The sequence below is a fragment of the Panthera onca genome, chromosome D3 (assembly GCF_046562875.1).
Source record: "Panthera onca isolate mPanOnc1 chromosome D3, mPanOnc1 haplotype 2, whole genome shotgun sequence".
NCBI lineage: Eukaryota > Metazoa > Chordata > Mammalia > Carnivora > Felidae > Panthera > Panthera onca.
In genome coordinates this window covers 18,172,794-18,198,218 of record NC_138350.1, presented here as the reverse complement: position 1 = coordinate 18,198,218, position 25,425 = coordinate 18,172,794, and the positions used below count along the sequence as shown (strand labels likewise).

The 25,425-nt window shown below is 40.4% G+C and overlaps 1 protein-coding gene across 3 annotated transcripts in view; it reads left to right on the top strand.

Moving 5' to 3' along the window:
* Window positions 1-25,425, top strand: part of SPECC1L (sperm antigen with calponin homology and coiled-coil domains 1 like) — a 141,844-nt gene that overhangs the window by 69,160 nt on the left and 47,259 nt on the right. For all 3 annotated transcript variants that reach the window (XM_060612580.2, XM_060612581.2, XM_060612583.3), the window contains 4 exons: window positions 210-385; window positions 4,888-5,051; window positions 9,623-9,714; window positions 15,429-15,519. In XM_060612580.2, coding sequence (XP_060468563.1) covers window positions 210-385; window positions 4,888-5,051; window positions 9,623-9,714; window positions 15,429-15,519 — 523 coding nt within the window. The remainder of the gene's footprint in view (window positions 1-209; window positions 386-4,887; window positions 5,052-9,622; window positions 9,715-15,428; window positions 15,520-25,425) is intronic.

Below are 25,425 nucleotides of genomic sequence, written 5' to 3'. Positions count from 1 at the left end.
AATCTTTTCCTCATTAAGAACAAGTTTACTACTATTAATTGTATTACCTGTTGCCTGTTAGAAATGGTAATAGCAATTCTCTGGGATTTAAAAGAAATTAATCATCATTTAGGACAGTGCATTACAGTCTGAATCATAAATACATTTTATTGTTTTTATAAGTTTTTATTACTTTCTTTTAGAAATAAAAATTTAGTTTTTTAATGTAGGAAGAATCTGCAGAATGGCGGCAGTTTCAAGCTGATCTCCAGACTGCTGTGGTAATTGCAAATGATATTAAATCTGAAGCCCAAGAGGAGATTGGTGATCTGAAGCGCCGGTTACATGAGGCTCAAGAAAAAAATGAGAAGCTCACAAAAGAATTGGAGGAAATAAAGTCACGCAAGTATGTTTTAAGAAGCCAATTGTGCGCTTATGTTTTAATAGAGAACACTTAAATCCCAATTTTGTGATGTGGTATTACGGAAAGAATGTGGGGGTTGACACTAGTGTGACTGAGTATGGATGCTAGTGGGAGTTACTCAGCTTTCCTGGCCTCGTTTTATGACACCTGTAAAATAGCACAGTCTATATGGATCTTTCAGAGCTGTTGGCAGCGTCTGTAATCAATAACTCTGAAGGGACCAGAATGGTACCTTATGGTCTCTCCTTTCCTGTATCCACACACTCCAGTACTGTTACTTTTCTTTAGATTAATAGCCTCTGATTAAGGATGTATACTCTGGAGGCAGACAGGCTTGGCTTCTGTCCAGTTCTGCCTCTTACTGGCTGTGTGTTCTTGGTCAGGCCACTTAACTTCCCCAAGCCTCAGTTTGCTCATCTTTAAAATGGAGACAGTACTGCCTGCTTTACAGTATTGCTGTAAGGCTTAAAGGAGATCTGTCTATACAGTGCTCAGGGCAATGATGAGTATACTTTAATATTATTAGAGATCCAAATAAAGAATGCAAAGTGAGTTTCTCTCCATCACTCAGCTTGAGGAGTTTTCACTTGTTGTAATGTTTATAACCATCTGGATCTCTATAGTAGTGTTTTTTCCCACCTAACGTAGAGGTCATTGGAAACCCATGTAAAGTATTAGATGAGATGACATTTGTGATATGCTCTGAGTTCCTCAGTGAAACTCCATCTAATGAGTGGAGGAGGGGGGCAGTAGTTTTTATGTTTGAGGATATTACTAAGATTTTGATAATGGCTGGCTGAATCAGTAGAGCATGTGATTCTTGATCTCAGGGTCGTGAGTTTGAACCCTACTTTGAGCATAGAGTTTACTGAAAGAAAAAAAAAAGAATTTGATTATGCATTAATTAGTAGACAGAGGAAAAAATATAGAAAAATATTTAACAGGATATCATTGAAAAGCTATCTTGTCTTATTGTTGCCTAGCTCTAGTGTATGACCCAGAGAAAAGTATTACTAAACCATTTTTCTTTGGCTTCCTTAAGCAGAACGTAGAATGAGGTGGAAGAGTATTGTTTCTCTATTGGTGTAAAACTCCTATTACTTTACCTTTTTTCTGTATACTATTAAATGAATGGTGTATCAGAAATGTTTCATTCTAAAGCTAACCCGAGTAACTGAAATTCTGTTCTTATAGAATCATTCCATTGCGTCCTAAAGATGTCTTTGATGTAATAATTTTACTAACTTTTGGTCCTTGAGTATATTCTTTGTAACATTCCATGTGATGAATGGGAAGTATATATAAAGCACTTGGCACTCTGTCTGCTATATACCCAAGTACAAGGTTGTCTCCAGGAAAGCTTTCTGTGATTGTTTTAATTTGAGTTTTTTTCTGACTGGCAAACTATGGGTATTCAGATTTGGTGGATATTTCTTGAAGACGAATTAAGAGAGATTGTCCATGTCATTTCAAGGAAAACAGCTGGTCATATTTGTTGCCAGTGCTAAAATGTGGGCTTTCAAGTGAATGTTAGGATTTGGGGAAACTTGTATCCACCATCGCAAGCTTGGCAGCTTCCCATATTTAATTTTTTTTTTTTAATGTTTATTTAATTTTGAGACAGAGAGAGACAGAGCATGAATGGGGGAGGGGCAGAGAGAGAGGGAGACACAGAATCGGAAGCAGGCTCCAGGCTCTGAGCCATCAGCCCAGAGCCCGACGCAGGGCTCGAACTCACGAACGGTGAGATCGTGACCTGAGCTGAAGTCGGACGCTCAACCGACTGAGCCACCCAGGCGCCCCTTTTTTAATTTTTTTTTTTTAATGTTTATTTATTTTTGAGACAGAGAACAGCTTCCCATATTTAAAGAGTTTCCTGATGAGATCACTGGGGATATAAACAAATGTGACTTTTAAAAAATAAATCCTATGATGACAGATGTCAACATTTGGAAAATTCAGGTAACTCAGTGAACACTGAGTATGACCAATGCATGATCTTACACAGTCACATATGGGTAAAAATCTATTTAAAATGTCAGGTAGACTAGGAGATTTTTATTTTTTTAAATTTTTATTTATATTTATTATTTTTCAATTTACATCCAAGTTAGTTAAAATATAGTGCAATAATGATTTCAGGAGTAGAATCCAGGGATTCATCCCCTACATATAACACCCAGTGCTCATCCCAACAAGTATCCTCCTTAAAGCCCCTTGCCCATTTAGTCCATCCCACCACCCACAACCTCCCAGCAACCCTCAGTTTGTTCTCTATATTTAAGAGTCTCTTATGTTTTGTCCCCCCTCCCTGTTTTTATATTATTTTTGCTTCTCTTCCCTTATGTTCATCTGTTTTGTATCTTAAATTCCACATATGAGTGAAGTCATACGGTATTTGTCTTTCTCTGACTAGCAAATTTCTCTTAGCATGATACACTCTAGTTCCATCCACATTGTTGCAAATAGCAAGATTTCATTCTTTTTGATCGCCAAGTAATACTCCATGTATGTGTGTATGTATGTATGTATGTATGTATGTGTGTGTGTATATGTATACACATGTATATATATGTTGTGTATACACACACACACACACACACGTATATATCCATTGTTTATCCATTCATCTGTCAATGGACATTTGGGCTTTTTCCATACTTTGGCTGTTGTCGATAGTGCTGCTATAAACATTGGGGTGCACCTGTGTCCTTTGGATAAATACCTAGTAGTACAATTGTTGGGTCGTAGGGTAGTTCTATTTTTAATTTTTTGAGGAACCTTCATACTGTTTTCCAGAGTGGCTGCACCAGTTTGCATTCCCACCAGCAATGCAAAAGGTTCCTCTTTCTCCACATTAGGCTAGGAGATTTTTAATGGACAGAATAGGAAAAGTTTATTCACATGGTTTCAAATTCCACATTGCACCTAACTTTTAAGTAACCACCACTTACTACATTTTGGTATAGTATCAAGGAAAAAGTCTCAGTTGTCTAAAAAGCCACAGTTATCTATTTTAATATCATTAAAACAATCTTTTCCAGCTACTACTATCTGTGAGGCTTGTTCTTTTTTATTTTGCAATAGACTGAATAGAGAAGAAATGAGAATCTAGCAGTCTTCTATTTTGTTTAAGTTTATTTTTTGAGAGAGAGAACATGTGCATAAGCAAGTGGGGAAGGGCAGAGATGGGGAAGGAGAGAATCCCAAGCAGGCTCCACACTGTCAGCACGGAACCCAGCACAGGGCTCAATCCCATGACTGTGAGACTGAGACCATGACCTGAGCCAAAATCAAGAGTTGGATGTTTAACTCACTGAGCCACCCAGGTGCCCCTAGAAGTCTTCTATTAAGTCAGCTATCAAAGAGATATGGAGAAGTATAAAAACACTGCTGTTCTTCTTCCTTTTCCTTTTTTTTTTTTGGTTTTAGAAAAGAGCTGTTTTTCATAAAAATATGTCATATTGATAAGTCCTGGGTTTATTTTTATTTTTAGTTCGTTAAATATTTTAAATATGTCTTAGTTTAAATTTCTATTACGATAAATGTCAATAGATATAAGCCACATAAAGAAAAGCTCTTTGGGATCCTCAGTAATTTTTAAGAGTGAAAAGGGGCTCCAAGACCAAAAAGTTTGATAATCACTGTTACAGATTCTTTGTTAAACCTTCTGAGCATGAGACCCTGTGGTACATCTGGAGGAAAAAAACTGTCAGAAGAGCCAAGTGGCTACCAAAATTTCCTAAGGTCTGATTTTGTTTTTGTCCACCTATAATCTTACTTGATAGTTTTATGACATGCACAAACTCTGCAACTGAATCTCATTACAGATGAAAACTTTTGTCAGCTCAGTGAATTAGAGCTGGCCAGAAATAAAGTGTAATTGATTTTTTTCAATGACTCATGATCCATCACACTGAGCATCTCAGAGACTCATGTTACTAATATGGGCCCAGGCTTTTTTTTTTTTTTTTTTTTTCCTTTGTAGAAATCTATTTGGAGACTGTAGCAGATTTTGTTTGTTTTAAAGAATATGAGCTTTGATTTCATTTCTTTGTATTTCAATGTCTATGCATGGCATGTTAGATCCTGCTAGTACAGATAATCCATATGTACTGGTGAATTCCCAGACTCTTCAAAGCAGGACAGAACCTTGAAATCCCCAGTTCTGAGTCAAGATATTTGGCCAGTCCACTTCCCATTTTACTGCTAATTGATTACTGATGTCCTCACCTTACACTTACTCAGATGAAAATGGATTCTGATGGTTACTTAACCTATTTAGTATAACCTGATATAAAAATTTTAATATCATTTCCTGGAATTTACCAAGCAAATGAGAATATTAGACTAGGTAATTTACTCAGCTCTATTGATAATGTCTTTTTAAAAACTGATATTTTTTAGTGCTTTTCAGTAGGGAGGGGAAAATGTTATTTGCTAGTATATGTGTAAAAACTCCCTGATTTCAATATTGTTTTCAGGCAAGAGGAAGAGCGAGGCCGGGTGTACAACTACATGAATGCTGTTGAGAGAGATTTGGCAGCCTTAAGGCAAGGGATGGGACTGAGTAGAAGGTCCTCAACTTCCTCTGAGCCAACCCCAACGGTAAAAACCCTCATCAAATCCTTCGACAGTGCATCGCAAGGTAATTTCTTATACCCTATGCCATGGGCAGGCAGTCATTATTCACTTACCATCAATTCTCTGGCCTGGTTTGATTTTCTTTACCATCCTATTCTCTAAGCCTCATCAAATTTCATGTAGTATTAATGAGTTAGTCTTACAGTCAAGTGACTTTAGCAGGAGACTTAGGATCTGTTCAACTTCAGACATCTTGGTCTCAGACTTGGTCTTAAGATAGTCTTGGGATTTTGAGTGTCTTCTCTGTGCCTAAAATCTTCCGGATGTATGAATTCAGCTCTTTCCCTTCCTCTAAATTCCTATAAGTCTATAAATCCAAAGGCCTGCTTGACATTGACACTCAGGTATCTCCTACACATCTTCTGTCCAAAACCACACTCTTGTCCTTGAGCTTCAGTCTTTCCCCTTATAACTGGCAGCACTGTTCTACCCAGTTAATTAAGCCAGAAATCCTCCTTCCTTAAATCCTTTTTCTTTCTCACCTCCATATGTCGGTCTAGCCTCTAGCAGACACATCTTTGTTCTGTTTACTTGTCTCCATCTCTAGCAGCACAATCAACTGCTAGTACCAACCACCATATCTTCTAATTTCAGTTCTCTCCATTTCATTTCATGACAAAAAGATCTGTTTTTTGCTTAAACTCCTTTAGCTGCTTTATTATAGTTAGAATGAAATACAGATCCCCAGATGCATACGTGGTCTGACCCTGCCTTCCTCTTGCCTCAGTTGGATCACTCTTCCCCTGCTCTCTATACTCCTGCCTCACTGGACTTCAGTCCAGAAATAAGTCAGGCTCCATGTCACATGGGCTCTTCTGTACCCAGAAGCTCATTCTTCCTACCTTCAGATGCCTGCCTCCTTTTCATCTCTCTAATCCTCAGCTCTGGGAAAGGGAAAAAGATGTAGTTTTTATGTTTGCTTATTTATTTTGAAAGAGAGAGTGAGCACAAGCAGGGGAAGGGGCAGAGGGAGGAGAGAGAAAGAAAATCCCAAGCAGGCTCTGCACTGTCAGCCTTAGCCTGACGCGGAGCTCCATCTCACAAACCATGAGAGCATGACCTGAGCTGAAATGAAGAGTTGGATGCTTAACTGACTGAGTCACCCATGCACCCCAGGGATGTAGTTTTTAAAAACAACTAAATGGGGGACACCTGGCTGGCTTAGTCAGTAGAGCATGTGACTCTTGATCTCAGGATTGTGAGTTTGAGCGCCACGTTGAGTGTGGAGATTACTTATTTCTTTTTTTCTTTTTTTTTTTTTTTTAATTTTTTTTTTTTTTTTTTTTTTTTTTTAATTTTTGGGACAGAGAGAGACAGAGCATGAACGGGGGAGGGGCAGAGAGAGAGGGAGACACAGAATCGGAAAGAGGCTCCAGGCTCCGAGCTGTCAGCCCAGAGCCTGACGCGGGGCTCGAACTCACGGACCGTGAGATCGTGACCTGGCTGAAGTCGGACGCTTAACCGACTGCGCCACCCAGGCGCCCCGAGTGTGGAGATTACTTAAAATCTTAGGGCTCCTGGGTGGCTTAGTCAGTTAAGTGTCCAACTCCTGATATCTGCTCAGGTTGTGATTTCGAGGAGGTGAGATTGAGCCCCATGTCGGGCTCTGTGCTGAGCGTGGAACCTGCTTGGGATTCTCTCTCTCCCTCTTTCTGCCCCTTTCCCACTCACTCACATGTGCTTGTGCTCTCTCTTTCTCTCTCTCTCTCTCTGTCTCTCTCAAAATAAGTAGACATTTAAAAAATAAGTAAAATCTCAAAAAAAAAACAACTAAATATAAGGTGTCGTAAAATTTATATTTTCTTCTAAAAATTCTTTAAACTTCATGATAGGCTTTATACTAATTCACTCTAATAATAGAGTTTCTATAATCTATGTTCTATGACTATACACAAATCAGTTTTCTTTGACTTAAAATCAGAGCAAAAGTCACTTGTATACTCACACACACTGTTGGTACAGATGTTTTGGAGGACAATATCTTCCAATTTAAAATGCCATATTCAGAGACCCTGAAGTTCTCATACATAATACTGGAACAAGTTTATAAAGATGCATAGATACAGCTATACACACAAAGTTTTCAATGTAGCGTTGTTTGAAAAAATGGAAAACCTGAAAATTGCTTATGTGCCCATTTAAAGGATTAAGTCAGTTATGACCCATTAGTACAATAGAATACTGTGCATTTTTTAATAAGGATGAGGTCAATCTCGAAGTACTGATGTTAAAATATGCCTGCAATACTTTATAGTAAGTTGCAGACTAGTATTGTATAGCATGATTTTGTTTTTTAAATACATAGATTTTTGCACTAAAAGTGCAGGAAGATGCACTTGGAACTCTTGTTAGTGGCTACCTCTGGGTAATATGATGGACTAAAATGAAAGAAAGACTTACAAAAATCTATTCTTCTAAAATGAAATAATAACGGAATGACTACACTAAAAGTCATGCAGTTATTCAAAATATTGATGAAACGAGCTCTAATGCAAAAAGATGATAAATCTGCTTCTATACTGATCTTTTTGAAAAAGCAATATTATAGGGGCACCTGGGTGGCTCAGTCGGTTGAGCGTCTGACTTCGGCTCAGGTCATGATCTCGCAGTTCGTGAGTTCGAGCCCCCCGTTGGGCTCTGTGTTGACAGCTCAGAGCCTGGAGCCTGTTTCAGATTCTGTGTCTCCCTCTCTCTCTCTGCCCTCCCCCACCCCTCTCTCTCTCTCTCTCAAAAATAAATAAACATTAAAAAAAAAAAGAAAAAGCAATGTTATAATAAAATATATCTAAGTGACTCAGCAGTTCCACTGCTTAATTATATGTGCAAAACAAGTTAACATAAGTATTCAGATAGTTGTACACAAGTGTTCACGGCAGCACTTTTCACAACAGCCAAAATGTAGAAACAACCCAGATGTCCATTAATCGATCAGTGGATGAACAGAATATGGTGTGTCTATCTGATGGAATATTATTCAGCTATAAGGAGGAATAAAAGAAGTACTGATACATACTACCATGTGGAAAACATGCTAAGTGAAAGCAGCCAGACACAAAAGACTTTAGGTTGTAAGATTCCATTTATAGGAAATAGGCAGAATAGGTAAATCCATAGAGACAGAAAGCAGTTTGGCGGTTGGCAGGGGCTCAGGTAGAGATCAATGGGAAGTGATTGCTTAATAGATACTGAGGTTCCTTTTAGGGTAATAAAGATGTTTTATAACTAGGTAGAAGTGATGATAGTTACACAATCTTGTAAATATACTAAATACCATTGAGCTATACATTTTAAAATTACTTTCTATTATGTGAATTTTATCTCCATAAAAAAAATGAATCTAAAAATAGCTGTTTAAGGGACGCCTGGGTGGCTAAGTCAGTTAAGCATCCAACTCTTGATTTTGGCTCAGGTCATGATCTCATTCATGGTTCATGAGATCAAGCCCCCACATTGGGCTCCGAGCTGACAGTGCAGAACGTGCCTGGGATATTCTCTCTCTCTCTCTCTCTCTCTCTCTCTCTCTCTCTCTCTCAACATAAACTTAAAAAGAAATAGCAATTTATTTATTTATTTTTTTAATTAATTAATTTTTTTTTTTTAGCGTTTATTTATTTTTGAGACAGAGACAAAGCATGAACGGAGGAGGGTCAGAGAGAGGGAGACACAGAATCTGAAACAGGCTCCAGGCTCTGAGCTGTCAGCACAGAGCCCGACGCGGGGCTCAAACTCACGGACCGCGAGATCATGACCTGGGCCGAAGTCAGCCGCTTAACCGACTGAGCCACCCAGGCGCCCCAATAGCAATTTAAATATAAGTGCTTGGCTGCCTTAAAAGGTCCACAGTGATCTACAGTGATCTACTTCTTCATCTTTTCTCACTGTGTGATATGTCTGATTTCATTGGTTTGTCCTGTTTTGTATTTAATTTAACTTCAAATGAATAACCATTTTTATGCACCCTCTACCAGAATCTGTACCAAGCCCAAGTATCTAGAAGTGAGTAAATTATGAATCCTACTTTTGAAGAGTTTAGTTTAGAGAGGGAGACTGACATGCGAGTGAATAATTACACATCATGCATTAAATGCAGACCAGAAAATACTTGTGAAGTGATGAACTCCACAGGAGAACATGAGAAAAGATGAATAGGAGCCCAGCGTTCCTTTGTTTCTTGTTTTTGTTTTCCAGTGTTCCTTCGTTGAATGTGCATCCACTGTGGGTCAGGCTTCTCACCTGATGCCTTTATGGAAATACTCCTCTTGGGTTTTTTGAACTTGAATTTCATTGGCTTATGGAGCTCTTTAACTACAAAAGTTAATTAAATGGCAAAGATGAAATGACTGGCATAACCAGGGTTGAGAATCAACGCAAAGACTCTGAGGAACAGGCAGTCCACCTAGTGTCGGGAGAAGCACCACCTGCTAGGCACAACTGTGTCTGTGTTGTGGAGGTTAGACGTCAGGACGGTTTCCAGGGGAGCCAAAGCATTGGATAATTTGGGAACCTTTCAGGGGAGACCAGTTATGAAAGCGTCCACTGTACGGTGATACACTCAGTATTTGTTTGTTTTTGTAGTACCAAACCCTGCTGCAGCTGCAATTCCTCGAACGCCTCTGAGTCCAAGTCCTATGAAAACCCCTCCTGCAGCAGCTGTCTCCCCTATGCAGGTAAGTGTCCATGACCATGTAGGCTGTGAGGACCTCAGCACTTGAAAGTCCTCTTCAGAGTCATTTACAGTTACGTTAGGGGGCAGTGACAACCTCATGAGGGATGTACTTGGAATTGTGAAATGTTGTAAGTATCCTTACATTGAGATAAATTATGTAAAGGTCAATTATGTTACTCTTCTGAAAGTCTCCAATAATAGCAGTAGCTAACAGGGGTTGAGTAATTGCTGTGTGTTCTACACTGTTCCAAATGCTTTATAATGTGAATTCATTTAATCCTTAAAACAGCTCTATTGAGTATTTGGTACTGTTCTTACCCCTAGTTTTCACATATAGAAACTGAGGCCCAGAAAGGTTAAGCAGCTTGCTGAGGATCATATAATGAAGAAGTAATAGAACTGGGATTCGAACCTGGGCGTGTGGCTCCAGGGACCATCTCTCTAAGTAGAAGCTGTAGTTGGCATGTCTGAGTCTCTACTATATAACAAATCACTTCAAAGCTTAGTGGCTTAAGACAGCAGTTGTATTATTTTTCACATTTCAGTGTTGACCAGGCAGTTCTTTGCTGGTTTTGCGTGGGCTCACTTCTGCAGCTGCACTTAGCCGTAGGGTGGTCTGGGGCCTGGGTCACCAGGGATGGCTGGGTCACTCTCTCCATGTGGTCTTTCCTCTCAGGTTCCTTCATGGTGCAGTGTCTCAAACTCCATGAAGGTGAATGTGGAAGTTAGCAAAGCCCCTTAAGACCTAGTCTTGGAACTTGGACAGTGTCACTTCTGTCCCATTCTTTTGGTCCAGCCAAGTCATAAAGCTAGCACAGATTCAGAGTGGGAGGGTTCTGCACAAGGCATGAATTCAGAAAAGTGTGGTTCATTGTGGACCATTTTATATCACAAGGGCATTGCTAGCACAAGGGCATTGCTAATCCATTATAGACAAGTCTCCAAAGTTGCTCTTCGACCACTGTGGAAATGCAGACCAGAAGCAAGGCAGATGGCTATTGCTCTGTAGTGCCCAAGAGGCCCTCTCACTGTGCTCTTGTTGGTTAGCCACTTTTGGAAAGAATGGCTCTGGTGGAGTTTTTCCACTTAGGTGAGAGTAGCCAAAGAAAAAATGGCCTTCAACCTAGTACCCTGTGATACAGGGTAGCCTTGGCCATAGGGTTTGGGAGCATTTTATTTGTGAGTGGAGACTTTTGTTCTGTGTTAACTATTATTGGCCATGTATTTTGCTAATGAATACTTTTTTTTTTTTTTTTAAACTTTTTCCTGTGTGACATTTAGGGTAAAAGTGCACTCCTGCATTTGTAATGCTGCAAGTTAGTGGCTCTGTATTTGCATGTATATAGAAGGTGTTATGCTCTTAATTTACAAGAAGGCAAGGGAATTCCATATCCCATCTATAGATGTAATGCTTTTTTTTTTTTAATGTTTGTTTATTTTTGAGAGAAAGACAGAGTGCGATCAGGGGAGGGGCAGGCAGACACACACACACACACACACACACACACACACACACACACACACACGCAGAATCTGAAGCAGGCTCCAGGCTTTGAGCTATCAGCACAGCCCAGTGTGGGGCTCAAACTCACAAACTGCGAGATCATGACCTGAGCCAAAGTTGAACGCTTAACCGACTGAGCCAGCAAGGTGCCCAGATTTAATGCTCTTTATGTGCTCTCTGTTAATCACACTTTTTCTAAAGACCTCAAGATACAAATAAAAGCAAAATAAAGGTGCAAAATATAAACTTCAAATAAGGTGAAGTTTCTTTAAATGGTATATGTCAGTTGAAATTTAATGTACAAAGCATGACTTTGTAAAGATAGGAGGTAAAAGATCTCTGTAAGTTGAAAAAGTTAATAATTACAAGTCCCATTTAGTAGCTTTGTAGTCCTTGGTTATTTATAGTTAGCACAGTGCTTCTCAAACCTAATTGTGCATGAAAATCATAGATTCCTGGGCCTCATCCTAGTGAATGAGAATCTCTATGGAATAGGGCCCAAGATTGGCATTGTTAGTTTTCAAAACTCTCTGAGTGGGAATTCTTCTAGCTGTGCAGGAGTGGCGGCCAGATTGCTCTGCCACCCCAAGCAACTTGAGCACTGGACAAATTATAGGAAGCAGTTATATTCAGACACATACAACAGGCAGTACAAGACTGTGATCCATGAGTACAAGTTAATAAAAGTCCTGCTGGGTCCACACGTGTCCTGTAGGGAGGTTTCAGATGGTGGTTACAGGGGAGATGAATCCAGATAGAGCTGGGAAGGGGGAACTAGTTGGGTCTGAAGAGACCCAGATCAGCATTTAGGAAGAATGAGAGAGCTAGAATTTGCAGGGCAGAGGACCTGGGAGAAGGGAGCTACACAGAGGAAGGGTCTAGAACTCTGCAGAGGCATCCCTGTGAGTCTTTGCTTAAATGCCAGTCACAGGGTGAATTCTCACAAGGCTGCATGAACAATTTTCAGGAAATAGAGTTACCAGGGAGCTGTCAAGCAAACACTTCCCATAGTTCACACAGGGCAGGGAATCGTTTGAGTTGTCACTGGTCACCATGGAGAAATCTTGCGATACTTGGAACATTCGTTAGAGACCCCTAAGGGGCACACCATGAAGTAGAACTAAATAGCAGCTCTTGAGTAAACACTATGCTAGACCTACCTTAAAAGACCTTAAAAATAAAGCTCAAAAAGACCTAGGAGATCCATGAGTAACTGGGGTACTCAACCTCTCAAATACTTCTCAGTGACTTTCACCTCCTGGTAGTCACACTCTTATGGAACCATGTTGGCTGGACTTCCTGACTCACTTCTGATGAATAGAGTGTGGCAAAAGGCATGGGATGTCACTTACAAGGTAAGGTTATAAAAAGATTAGCTATGTCTTGAGGACCCCTCTTGCTAACTCTTAGATCTAGTCACTCCAGTGAATAATTTAAAATTGAAATACTGGGGCGCCAGGGTGGCTCAGTGGATTAAGTGTCTGACTTAGACTGGGGTCATGATCTCACAGTTCATGAGTTTGAGCCCCGCGTCGGGCTCTATGCTGACAGCTCGGAACCTGGAGCCCGCTTCGGATTCTGTGTCTCCCTCTCTCTTTGCCCCTCCCCCTGCTCGCACTCTGTCTCTCTCTCTCTCAAAAATAAATAAACATTAAAAAAATTTTTTAATTGGAATACTTAGCAATACATTTAACAAAATACTGTGCAAGATCTGTACAGTGGAAAGTATAAAACATTGCTGAGAGAAATTAAGTAATAAATGGAGAGATATATTCATGGATTGGAAGACTCGTTGTTATTATCTTATAGTTCTCCCTTACGTTGATCTGTAGATTCAGCACAATCCCAATGACAGTCCTGCATGCTATTTTGTAGAAATTGATAATAAAAATTTAAATTTATATGGAAATTCAAAGGACCCTGAATATCCAGAGCATCTGGGGGATAAAAAAGGAAACAAATTTGGAGGACTTATACTACCTGATTACAACACTTACAGTAATCAAGACAGTGTGGTACCAACCTAGTTTGTTTATTTATTCATTTTTACAGAGTCTTTATTAAGCTGGTAAACTCCCCATCCCACAAATAGCTAGAGTACCAGAAGTTGCAATTACTGACGTAAGTTTAAACATAGACATTAGATCAGCAGAATAGATAGAAAATCCAGCAATAGGTCAGTTGATTTTCAACAAAGGTGCCCAGGTAATTCAATTGAGAGGGATAGCCTTCCCAACAAAGGATTCTGGAACAGCTAGAATCAACATGGGGAAAGAATAACCACAACCATTACCTCAAGGCATGTATAAAAACTGAAACTGGGGCTCCTGGGTGGATAAGTTGGTTAAGTGTCGGACTTTTGATTTCAGCTTAGGTCACGCTCTCACAGTTCATGAGTTTGAACCCCGCATCGGGCTCTGTGCTGACAGTGCAGAGCCTGCTTGGGATTCTGTCTCTCTCCCTCTCTCTCTGCCCTTCCCCATGTTCTCTCTTTCTCTCTCAAAATAAACTTAAAAAGAAAAAAAAAAACAAAACCTGAAATTAACTGTAGACCTAAATGTACATGGTAAAGCTACAAAACTTCTAAATGAAAACGTTAGAGAAAATCATCCTGACTTTGGAGAAGGCCAGGATTTCTTATTTAGGACACAAAAAGAATGAATTATAAAATAAAAGTAATAAATTGGGCATCAAAATTTGAAACTGCTCTGAGAGATAATTAAGAAATGAAAGACTGGAGGGGCGCCTGGGTGGCTCAGTCAGTTGAGTGTCTGACTTCACCTCGGGTCATGATCTCACAGTTCGTGAGTTCGAGCCCCACATTGGCCTCTGTGCTGACAGCTTAGAGCCTGGAGCCCACTTCTAATTCTGTATCTCTCTCTCTCTCTCTCTCTCTCTCTCTCTCTCTCTCTGCTCCTTCCCCGCTCATGCTCTGTCTCTCTCCTTCAAAAAAAAACAAAACAAAAAATTAAGAGATGAAAGACTGGGGAGAATATGATTGCAATACATTTATCTGTCAAAACACTTGTATTCCAAGATGTATTTGTCTTCTTGATCGAAGACAAACCAGTAAATAGCAGACAAAAGATTTTAACGTTTATTTATTTATTTTTGAGAGAGAGAGAGAGAGAGAGAGAGAGAGAGAGAGAGAGCGCGCACCAGAGAGAGGGAAGAGGAGGGGCAGAGAGAGAATCCAAAGCAGGGTCTGTGCTCGAACTCACAAACTGCGAGACCACAACCTGAGCCAAAGACAGATGCTTAACCAACTGAGCCACCCAGGTGCCCTGCAGACAAAAGATTTTAAAAGTCCCTTCCTAAGAGAAGATACACAAATGGCCAGTAAACACATGAAAAGATGTCCAACACCATTAGTCACTGGGAGGTAAAAATTAAATTTACAATAAGATCCCATTATGTACCCTTTCAGATGGCTAAAATTAAAAGACCATATCAACTGTTGATAAGGATGTGAAGTTGAGCCGTGCATACTTTTCTCCTGGGAATATGAAATAAGTAGTTTGATGCTCACTAGATGAAAAAAAAAGACTGGGGAAATAAGCATGACAGAAAGGACAGAGATGTAAACACCATGGACTGTATGAAAATAAGTAGTTTGGTGGTATTTGAACATTACCTAGAGATGGCAGGAAATGAAGCAGAGGAGAGAGGGTATAAGATCAGAGATGGGGAAGCCAGTGGGGAAGCCACTGCAGTGGTAATGGATCAAGATGACGGGTTGTACTGGGGCAGTTGTAGTAGGAGCACATTTCATATTTAGCTGATTGGTATGTAATATTTAAGAATTTTCTTTAAACAAAATAATGAGATCACACTCAAAATACCAGGGTTCAGTGATGTGGGGAGGGAAAGTATGACTATACAAAAGTCACGGGAGGCATCCTTGTGGCGATGCAAATGTTCTCTATCTTGTGTGTATCAATGTCAGTATCCTGGTTGTGATATTATACTGTACATGTTACCATTGGGGTAAACAGTAATGGGCACATGGGATATTTCTGTGAATTTTTAAAATAGTGTATTGATTGCATTATATGCCTGTAAGTGTGTGTATGGTTAGCCTTATTATAATCATGTGGAAAGAATTATGCAAATTCATAACTAAATATTTACTCTCTACAACATTGACTTTATTTCTGAGTCCCAGCTCTAGATTTAAGCTAACTTTGATACCGTTTATCTTATGATTTCAGAGACATTCTATAAGTGGGCCGATCTCTGCATCCAAACCCTTGACAGCGCTGTCAGATAAGAGACCAAACTATGGGGAGATCCCCGTTCAAGGTATATCTGTCACAGTCTTTCACTTTCGCTATTCATTTTTTATTCTTTAGACTTTTTTGGCTAAATAAATTTTGATTTTCTTTGTTCTTGACATTATTTCAACTGATCTGGTATATATCTTTATCAGAAGTTTACTAATTATATGTCTTAGTTATAGATGGGGAGATTAGTTATTAATAAATGCATCTTGGAAGACAGCTCTCTCGTAGCATTACAGTAGGCAGTGGAGGGTCCACACCATTACTGGACACTTTGTTTTCATAGTTCTTGATGGGGTACGTACTGCCCTCTGCATTTTATAGCTACTAAAAATGAGGTTTCAGAAAGTTAAATAATTTAATACAGGTTAACGTAGTTCATGAATAGTGGACCCAGGCAGCCTGACCAAAAAGCCCATTCTTTCAACCTCTGTATTCTGTATTACTGTCCACGAGAGGAAACTGAGACTCTGAGACATGAGGTCCAGATAAGGTCCATTCCTTTGTCCACTGGTAAGGGGTTTGCCCATTTTCACACAGCTTGTGGTAGAGCCAGTACCAGAACCCACATCTCCTGCCTTTGGAAGTGAGAGCTCCTTCTCTTATCTACACTGCCTCTTCCTGTGTGGTGCTGAAGTGCACTGGAGAAATGGTTTCTGGCATTGGGGATGGTGCTGTGAGATGCAGATGTCGGACTTCTTTTGCAGTAGGCATGGATGTGCTCAGGGGTGTACATCCCTCAGGAGCCTGGAGCTCTTCTCACTGATGCATGCTGGACACCTCCATGTGTTTCTCTGCACATTTTCTTGGTTGTGGCAGGTAGCTTCTAAGCGTGAGACTACAAAGTTTCAGCAGTTTTGGGGAGGAAATAAGCAGACTTGAGAGAATTAACCCTTTAAAGAACCAGAGGATGCTCTATGGACTCCATGGAGCACCTGGTGCAGGAGGCATTCCTTTTGGCAATGGAACTGGCCCTTTGCAGCCAGTCTTGAATGTTCAGATGAACTGGTTGTGCCCATATTTAGGGACAATGGAACACAAGATGGTGCTGCTGCTCCCTTCCCTGTACAAAGGCTTGCCTTCTACCCCTGGCTCTTTGCCCTGGTGCCTTCATCAATCATGACTTAAGGGCTTTTCTCCTCTCAGAAGGTCCTTTTGTTAATGGAAAAAAGAGTAGAAGGTATCAAGTCTCTGTCTACATCTTGACCATGTTCTCACCCTTCCCTCCCAGATGAATTCATTAAGGATTATGTATGTGTAGAGTGCATATATCATCGGCCTTGTGTGTCCTGGCCATTGACTTCTTTGAGGCTGTCTTCTCATCTGTGAATTGGAAATAATCGCAAACTTCTTAAATCTCTCTCTTCCCGGGCTCTTAAATCCACTCTCCGTCTTTCACCCTTACCATTCCACCGAGGTTGCTTCTGTCAAGGTTGTCAGTGATGTTGTGGTTCTAACCTCTCAGTCCTCATCTGCTGTGAACTGTAGGCAGCATGTGGCCCTGTTGAGCACTCCCTTTTCTGGGAAGTTCTTTTTGCTTTCTGTGATGCCCATTCCTGTGTCTTCTCCCTCCCTCCCAGGCTGCTCATCCATCTCCTGTGCTTGCTCCCCCTCCATGACCTGTCAGTGGTGGTGTGCCTCCAAGCTCAGTCCCTGGGCCTCTCTTCTCTCTCTGTACTCACGCTGTTACTATATTCTTTTTCATGGCTTTAACTGTTATTTGTCAAATGGATATCTCCAGTCTGTTTCTCTCCCCTAACTCTAGACTCATCTATCCACTTGCCTATTCAATATCTCCGTTTTGATATTGAATGCTCTCAGACTGAGTGTGTCCAGTACAAGATTCTCACATTTCCTAAACTTGTTCTACCTGTAATCTGTCTTCTCCATCTCAGTTAATGGCAGTTTTATTGGAGTCATCCTTAACCCCCTTCTTTATCTTAGACCCCATATGTGAGAACTGTGTGGCTCTTTTTTTTTTCATGATCAAATCCATTTTTTAATTGGAGTATAACTGACATATAACATTGTATTTGTTTCAAGTATACAACACAATGATTCGGTATTTGTATACCTTACAGAATGATCACCACAATAAGTCTAGTTACTAGATACCATCTGTCACCATTACAAAGTTACAAAACTGTTTCATTCTTTAGGAAGCTCCATTGGCTCTGCATCCAGACTCAGAGCATTGCTCTTCCCTCTACCACCATCTCCCTGGTCAAGCCACCATCATTTCTCACAAGGGTTCTGGCAAAAAGATTCTTAATCCCCCTCACAGTCTATTCTTAACCCTTCAGCCAGCATAATCTTGAAAAATAGAAATTGTAACACGTCATTCTACTCAAAACCTTCCCCTAGCTCCCCATTTCTCTCAGAAGAAAAGCTAGAGTTCTCTTAGTGGTCTCTAGGCCCTCCCAGTGTGGCCTTGGTTGCCTCTCTGGCCTTCCCACATTTCTCTCTCAGTCACTCTGCTCAGCCACATGGACTTCCTTGTGCTCCCTGGGCACTCAGGCACACTCTTGACTGAGGAGCCTTGGGCTGGCGTGTCTGCTGCTGGAGTGCTCTGCTGTGTGTCTGGACTGCCCACTCTTGCCTTCCTTCAATGCAGGTGAGGTGTTCTAGTCTCACCTCAGCTGGACCCTGCATGCCATACTTAAAATTATAAACCACACTCTCCTTCACATGCCCTTTCCAGGACCCCTCTTCCCTTTAAAAAATTTTAACTTAGTACTTATCCCTTCGGGCAGGCTACATAGTTGACTTGTCTGTAACTTTTATTGTCTGCCTCCTCCCTAAACCGGGAGGTCTGTGATTTCAAGGATTTATGTCTGTTTGGTTCACTGAGGTATCTCAGCACTTGTTACAAAGTACTGGGCTCTTGATAATAAATTGTAAGATGAGTGAATGAAGTTAAAGCCTGTAAAAGGCTTAGCATAGATTTTAGTCCACAGTAAATGCCCACTGTTAAATTTTATTACTATTATGTGTGAACTTAATAGCGCAAGTGGCTGAGAAGGATGGCTCTTTATTGTCTGAGTACAAGATTTTAGTTCATTGCAAGGCAACCAAGGTCTCTAGAATTTTGCTTAGCCGCCGGCAGGTGGTTGTGAGAAAGCATCACTACGCGTTATGTTTTGGGCATCTATAAGCTGCAGGCACTAAGGACAAAAATAGAAGCCAAGGGTTCAGGAGCACTCCCACTCAGCTGCCTGTTGCATGTGCCCTAGTTCTATCAATAAAGTCTGCAGTCAGTGCCAAGTTCAGTTGGAGCCAGGAGCCACGATACTACAGCCTTTGAGAATATGTATAAAATAACCCTGGGCCAGTGACAGGCCTATGGGAGAGACCCTATCTTTAGAGCCTTGAGGTGATCCTTGGACACCAGAAAAAACTGAGTCCCCATGTCACAGTTGGAGAAAGATGGGGATGCCCCATGCTCCAATGAGAAGTGACTCAGGGCCTTCCAAACTTCCGAAGGCCATGCTGAAGCCGACCATGGGAGCCTTCTCCCCTTTCAGCAGCTACCTTCCCAGGCTCTTCTTGATCGGCTCGCAACTAGGCAAGGTTTACTGGGGAAAGCCAGCACCTGCAGTGTTTCTTGAACTTACCTGTTGACAAGACTTACTTGAGTCGTTTTGTAAAATAGGGAATCCTGGGCCTCACCTCAGATCTACTGCCATATACTCTCTAGGAAAGGGAGCTTGGAAACTTCATTTTCATAAGCACCCCAAGTAATTCTGGGAAAGGACAAATTGGGGAAATTGGGCAAAGAATATTATTTAGTTTTTCCTATTAACTTGGCTTTTGTGGGTACAGAATGGGGGTGTGGAAGGTTGGTGGGCCAAGGTTATTGACACAGACTAAATGTGTTAAATGTCTCCAGGGCTCTGCTGAATGCGACATTTCCCTGGTTCTCCTCATTTTATTACCTGGTAAGGTATCAAATGATAATGCTATTGGATATGGGGGTATGTGGTCAGTCTGTGTTAATTCAGGTCTCCTTCTCCACTTTAGACTGTGCTTCATGGGGCTTAGCTGAAACAGCGCAAATACAAGAGAGAGTGGGCAACATACCTAGGTGAATTTTTTTTTTTTTAATGTTTATTTTTGAGAGAGAGAACACAAGCAGGGGATGGGCAGAGAGAGAGAGGGGAACAGAGGGTCTGAAGTGGGCTCCCATGCTGATATTGAGCCTGATGAGGGGCTCGAACTCACGAGCCCGCGAGATCATGACCTGAGCTAAAGTCAGAAACTCAACTTACTGAGCCCCCAGGCACCCCTTTACTTAGGTGAATTTTATTTGAGAATTTGTTGATAGTGTGATCTTTTATTTTAAACAGTCATTAGAGAAAGAAACCACGTATAAAACAAAGAACAACTAGGGGGCTTGGGTGGCTCAGTTGGTTAAGCATCCGACTCTTGACTTCAGCTCAGGTCATTATCTCATGGTTTGTGGGATTCAGCCCTGTGTTGGTCTCCACACTGACAGCACAGAGCCTGCTTGGGATTCTCTTTCCCTTGTTCTCTGCCCCTCCCCTGCTCACTCTTTCTCTCATTCTCTCTCAAAATAAACTTAAAAAAAAACCCAGCAACTAAGAACAACCAAGTGATTCTTGGTCATAGAAAGCCACCATGGTTATCCAAACTGTGATAAGAGAGTAGGATTTCTAGGCTCTCTCTTGAAGCACTTTTCTTCCTTGATGGTTTCTTTTATTATGACATAAATTAAAGAACAATGTATAATTTTCATTTTGAAAATTTCAGTGGCTTCATTACCAAAATTTTAAAAGGTGCTGCCTCTTGTTCTACTACACTTAAGTTAGAGAATTTGGTGTTTTTGTCAGTTAAGCGTATTATAACAGGTATAGGGGTTTTGTGTTTGCTCTATTTTAGCATCATGCTTATGTGTCAGTTGCAGAAAAATGTTTCAGTCGAGAAATCTTATCATAAATGGACTAATCAAATGCTGTTTGGTTGGTAATGTTGGTTAGGGTCATGATTGTGCCCCCTCAGTGACTCTTTGTAGATAGGATATGAGTTAGTGTTTATGGCCTAGTAAGCAGGAAAGGATAGATCTGCTAACCAGATACATGCATACAGGTGGTTGAAAAGGTGTTTACTGTCCCCACTTGCACAGTGATCTTATAAGGTCCAGAGTGTTAAGCAAAAGACCTCAGCTGGATGTTGCAGATGGTTGGGGAACCTAGGTTTGCTTAGTATCAGGGTGACCTGGTGAGTGTCCTGTGTCATGGCTCAGATATTTGGTATCTGTGAAAGTTGATTAATCCAAGTGTAGTTATGTTCTGTAAAGAAATTCATACTTTATGAAAAAAATTTTTATTTTAGAGCAAGTGTGAGTGAGTGGTGGGGGGAATGGAGGGAGAGAGGGAGGGGGAGAGAGAGAGAGAGAGAGAAAGAGAGAGAGAGAGAATGAGTGAGTCAGAGTCTTAAGCAGACTCCATGCTTAGTGCAGAGCCTGCCACAGGGCTTGATCCTGACCTGAGATCATGACCTGAGCCAAGATCAAGAGTTGGACACTCAAACCAACTAAGCCACCCAGGTGCTCCAAAGAAATTCATACTCTTTTTTTTTTCTTTTTTTTAATGTTTATTTATTTTGAGGGGGAGAGAGAGAGAGTGCATGTGCACACACAAGCTGGGGAGGGGCAGAGAGAGAGGGAGACAGAAAACCCCAAGCAGGCTCCATGTTGACAGCACATAGCCCCACGTGGGGCTCGATCCCACCGCTGTGAGACCATGACCTAAGCTGAAATTGAGAGTTAGATGCTTACCCGACTGAGCCATCCAGGCGCCCCAAGAAATTCATACTCTTATCATCTGTTTAAATTGTATTACTTGAATCTAGAGATGTAAAAAAGTTTCAAAACACAGTATTTTGAAAACATTGATTTATGGTAAGGGTGCAAATAATAAATGTGATACAAAGGAGGTTTTACTAGAAAGCCAAATCTTTGTTAAAAGTTATAGTCTCTTTTAAGTTAATATAAGTAAAAGCAAAAGAGCTTTCTGTTTACAGTTTCACAGTAATTTTCATTCTTCAGAGGATAGATCTAAATCAGATTCTGGATCTGATTCAGCCCTAGATCCAGCTCTAGCAGCACAATTCCTAGGGAAAATTCAAATAGACATACTACTACACTACTCTCTTTTATTTATAGTCTAGTGAGTATCTACCTATTCACTTTGAAACATTCCCCTTCTCCGCCCCTGCCCTTTCCTTCTTTTTCTCTGTAGTTCTTGGTATTTGTCTTGATAAACCAGAGTATCTAGGCTCATATTTTTTTCCCAACATACTATTAGGAAAATTTCAAACATACAGAAAAGTTGGAAGAAATTATATAGTGGAAACCCACATCTTACTATCTAGATGCTATAGCATTTTGCTGTGTTCACTTTATCACATTTATCCATCCCTCTATCCATCTTTTTTTTAATGCTTTTTTTTTTTTAATGCTTTTCAAGGTAAGTTGCAATCGGTACACTTGAGCATGCATTGCAATATTTATTTATGGTGTTCTCTCAGCCTTTAAACTCTTGAGATAAGTTTAGCCTTACAGAAGAGTTGGGAAAATATTACAGAACTCTCTTACACTCTTTCCCCAGCTTCCCTTATGTGAGCATCCTATACAACCATAGGGCAGTTATCAAAAATAAGAAATCTGTATCATTAAAATATTATGAACTAAACTACAGACTTTGGATTTCACCAGTTTTTCCACTGCTGCCCATTTTTTATTCCAGGGTCAAATCCCGGGCCCCACTTTAAGACTTAGTTGTCTTACCTCCTAAAGTCTCCACCAGTTTATCAGTCTTTCTCTTTCATGACTTTGAAGAATACTAACCAGTGAACTTTTTAGAATATCTCTCAGTATGGGTTTGTGTGGTATTTCCTTCTGATGGGGTTGAGGTTATGTACTGTCGGGAAAGCACCCCGACAGAGGTGAGGTGCCCTTCTCAGGGTATCATCATATCAGGGGCATGTAAGGTCAGTACATCTTACTACTGGCGGTGTTGGCCATGACCACTTGGTTAAGATGGTTGTCTGCTGGTAATTAATAAATATCCTGTTCCTGTTTAAACTTTCTTTCACTGCTTTTAGCATCTGTTTGTGTATTTTGCCTGCAGTAATTATTACTGTGGTGTTCTATACCATGATTTTGTTTTCTTTCTTTCTGTAAGGAATTATTTATATTATTATACCTACTGTTCTATTTATAACATTTATTTGTATTAGTATAGACTCATGGGCATTTATTTTATTCTTTGGGTTGTAATCTCTTACTGTTATTTCTTTTGTTAAATTATTTCAACTTGGGAGCCACTGGGAACTCTTTCACATTGATTCCTTGTTCTTTTGACACAGCCCCCCTCCCCTCAAAAGCACTTTCTTACTTTTGGGCACCAAGTGATCCAGACTTGTTCTTTTTCCTCTACTAGCTCTGGAATTAACCACTTCTCCAAGGATCCCTGCTTACTTTTATTAGAGAATAGTATTTGAAAACAAGATCTGGGTGCTGGCTTTTTGCTCATTGAGGTTTCAATGCCTCCTGTCCCTCTCTGGATGGAGCTAGGAAAACTTTGCATGTATACCAACCCATGTGTACATACACATATGTATTATTTCTATATCAAAAACCATGAGTTTGTGCTAATGTCTTTGACTCCGAGCCAGCACCAAAGGGTGCATTCTAAGCTTTTTCCTATTCCTTATTTATACCTTCTTTCTCCCAACAATGGGAAACCTGGCTCTCATTATCTACAATATATTGACTTACTTGTTGAACCCTCCTGTTTGTATGCAGTAGTTTCAAAGTTGCTACACCATACCCCCCTGAGAAGCAAATCTACCAAAGTACAATGCACACAGTTCATTTTGTGTTTAACCTTAGAGTATCCGGTCAAAACCCCTGTTTTCTTAAAGATACGTAGATCAGCCCCTTTTTTCATCACTCTCAGTGTGGTTTTATCATGCTTCTGTAATACAGTTAGATTAATTTTGTCACAGTCTGCATTTCATCCCCTCCCCCCCCTCCCCCCCCCCCCAGTTCTGGTTGATTAGAAAAAAAAAATTGTATCCAGTAAAATTCATTCTCTTCTGTGCATTGTAGGGTGTTTAGCAGTAACCGGAGACATGGTTCTCACAGTTCTGTTTGTCTAATTTCAGCAGAGAGATCGAAACCATAAGCTAAAAACAAATAGGAAAGCCTAGTTGGTCTTGTATGTTTGTCTACTATTTCCATCAGAGACTTTAACATATTCATCATAGTACTTCAAATGCCTTGTCCAATAGTTCCAACATTCTGCCATATCTGAGTCTGGTTTTACTGATTACTTTGTGCCTTGACATAGTGAACTGGATTTACTGTTTTTTTTTTTTTCTTTCTTCTTGCTTTCTGTGTATGAATTCTTTATTGAAAGCTGGACATCTTGTATAGGGCAGTAGATTGTTTTTTTGTTTTTGTTTTTGTTTTTTGTTTTTTGTTTTTTGCCTTGACACGTGCACCTGTCTCCATTAGTTGTTTAGTGTGGGAGTTTGAGTTAATCTGTGCAGGAGCTGGGTTGGGTTTGAGTTTTGTTAAGTTGCTGTGATGTCCTCAGTGCATAGCAGCCTTCCAGTTACTCCAGTAATCCTAGTGTTTAGAGAGGGGCTGGTGTTTGGGAGTTTTCTCAATGTCTGCTCCTAATTCAGCTTTAGGCTCCCTTTGCATTGCATCTCAGCTAGGGCTGGTCTCATACTCCTGCAGCTCTTTCAGCTGAAATGTCTTATTTATTCATTTGTTGAGAACATATTTTCTTTTATAATGTTCAACATGTTTGAAATAATAGCTGCTTTAAAATTCTTTTCTGCTAATTCAACACATGGGTCATCCTTGGGTGGTTTCCACTTCTTTTGAGTGTGGGTCAGTTTTTTCTCTTTCTGTGTATGTCCAGTAATTTTGGATTGTATCCTGGGTGGCGTGAATCACACATTGTAGAGATTGTTTTCTATTTTGTTCCTGTGCAGAAAATTGGGGTTTGATAGCAAGGAATTAACTTGGCTCACCTCAAACTCCATCCAACCTCTCTTTTCCTTCACTTGAAATACCTGTTCAGTTATTTTGTCCTTAATTCAACTCCTTAGAATCTGTGCTTGTGGTTTTCGGAGGTCAGTGAGAGATTTGGGCAGAGTTTATATACAGAATTTGTGATTCTTTCTGGTATTTCCTCTACTCCCTCCTTTTCCAGCATCTTTGGTTGTCCTGAAATATATCTTCTGCTTCTTCAAGGCAGTAAAGCTGTGGGTTTTCTACCATTTGCCCTTGTGGCCTTAGCTGGGGTCTACACTCATGCCTATAGCCATAAACTGGGAAATTTGCCCCCTGCTCTTTCCTCTTCTGCCTGCTTTTGGATTCTCTTTAGTGTCTTTAAGTGGTTGACTTTCTTTTCTTTTTTTTTTTCTTCAGATTTTGTACTTGTTTTTGGCAGGAGCATCGGTCTATTTGGAACTACTGTCTGAACAGAAATTGGCTATTTAGGCTCCTATTTCTAAACCCACTATTTTGCCTGTAAATTTGTTTTGGGAGACAATATAGGGACAACTGCCTGTACCTGTTTATTACTGTGATTTCTAAAATAAGAGAATTAAGGAGCAGACCTAGTATGCTCATGTTATCACTGCCTGTCTGTTGGAGGTAAACAGAACACTTCTATGTAGGTTATCGCTTCCTCTGAGCCCTGGATCTCATCCCCTTAGGTTTCACAGATGCTGTTAGCCTTGGACTATTACCCCCTTCTCCTATATCTTCAACTTTACCCTCTCTACTGGCTCCCTTCCACTGTCATTTAAAAATGCTCACATCTTGGGGCGCCTGGGTGGCTCAGTCGGTTAAGCGTCCAACTTCAGCTCAGGTCACAATCTCACG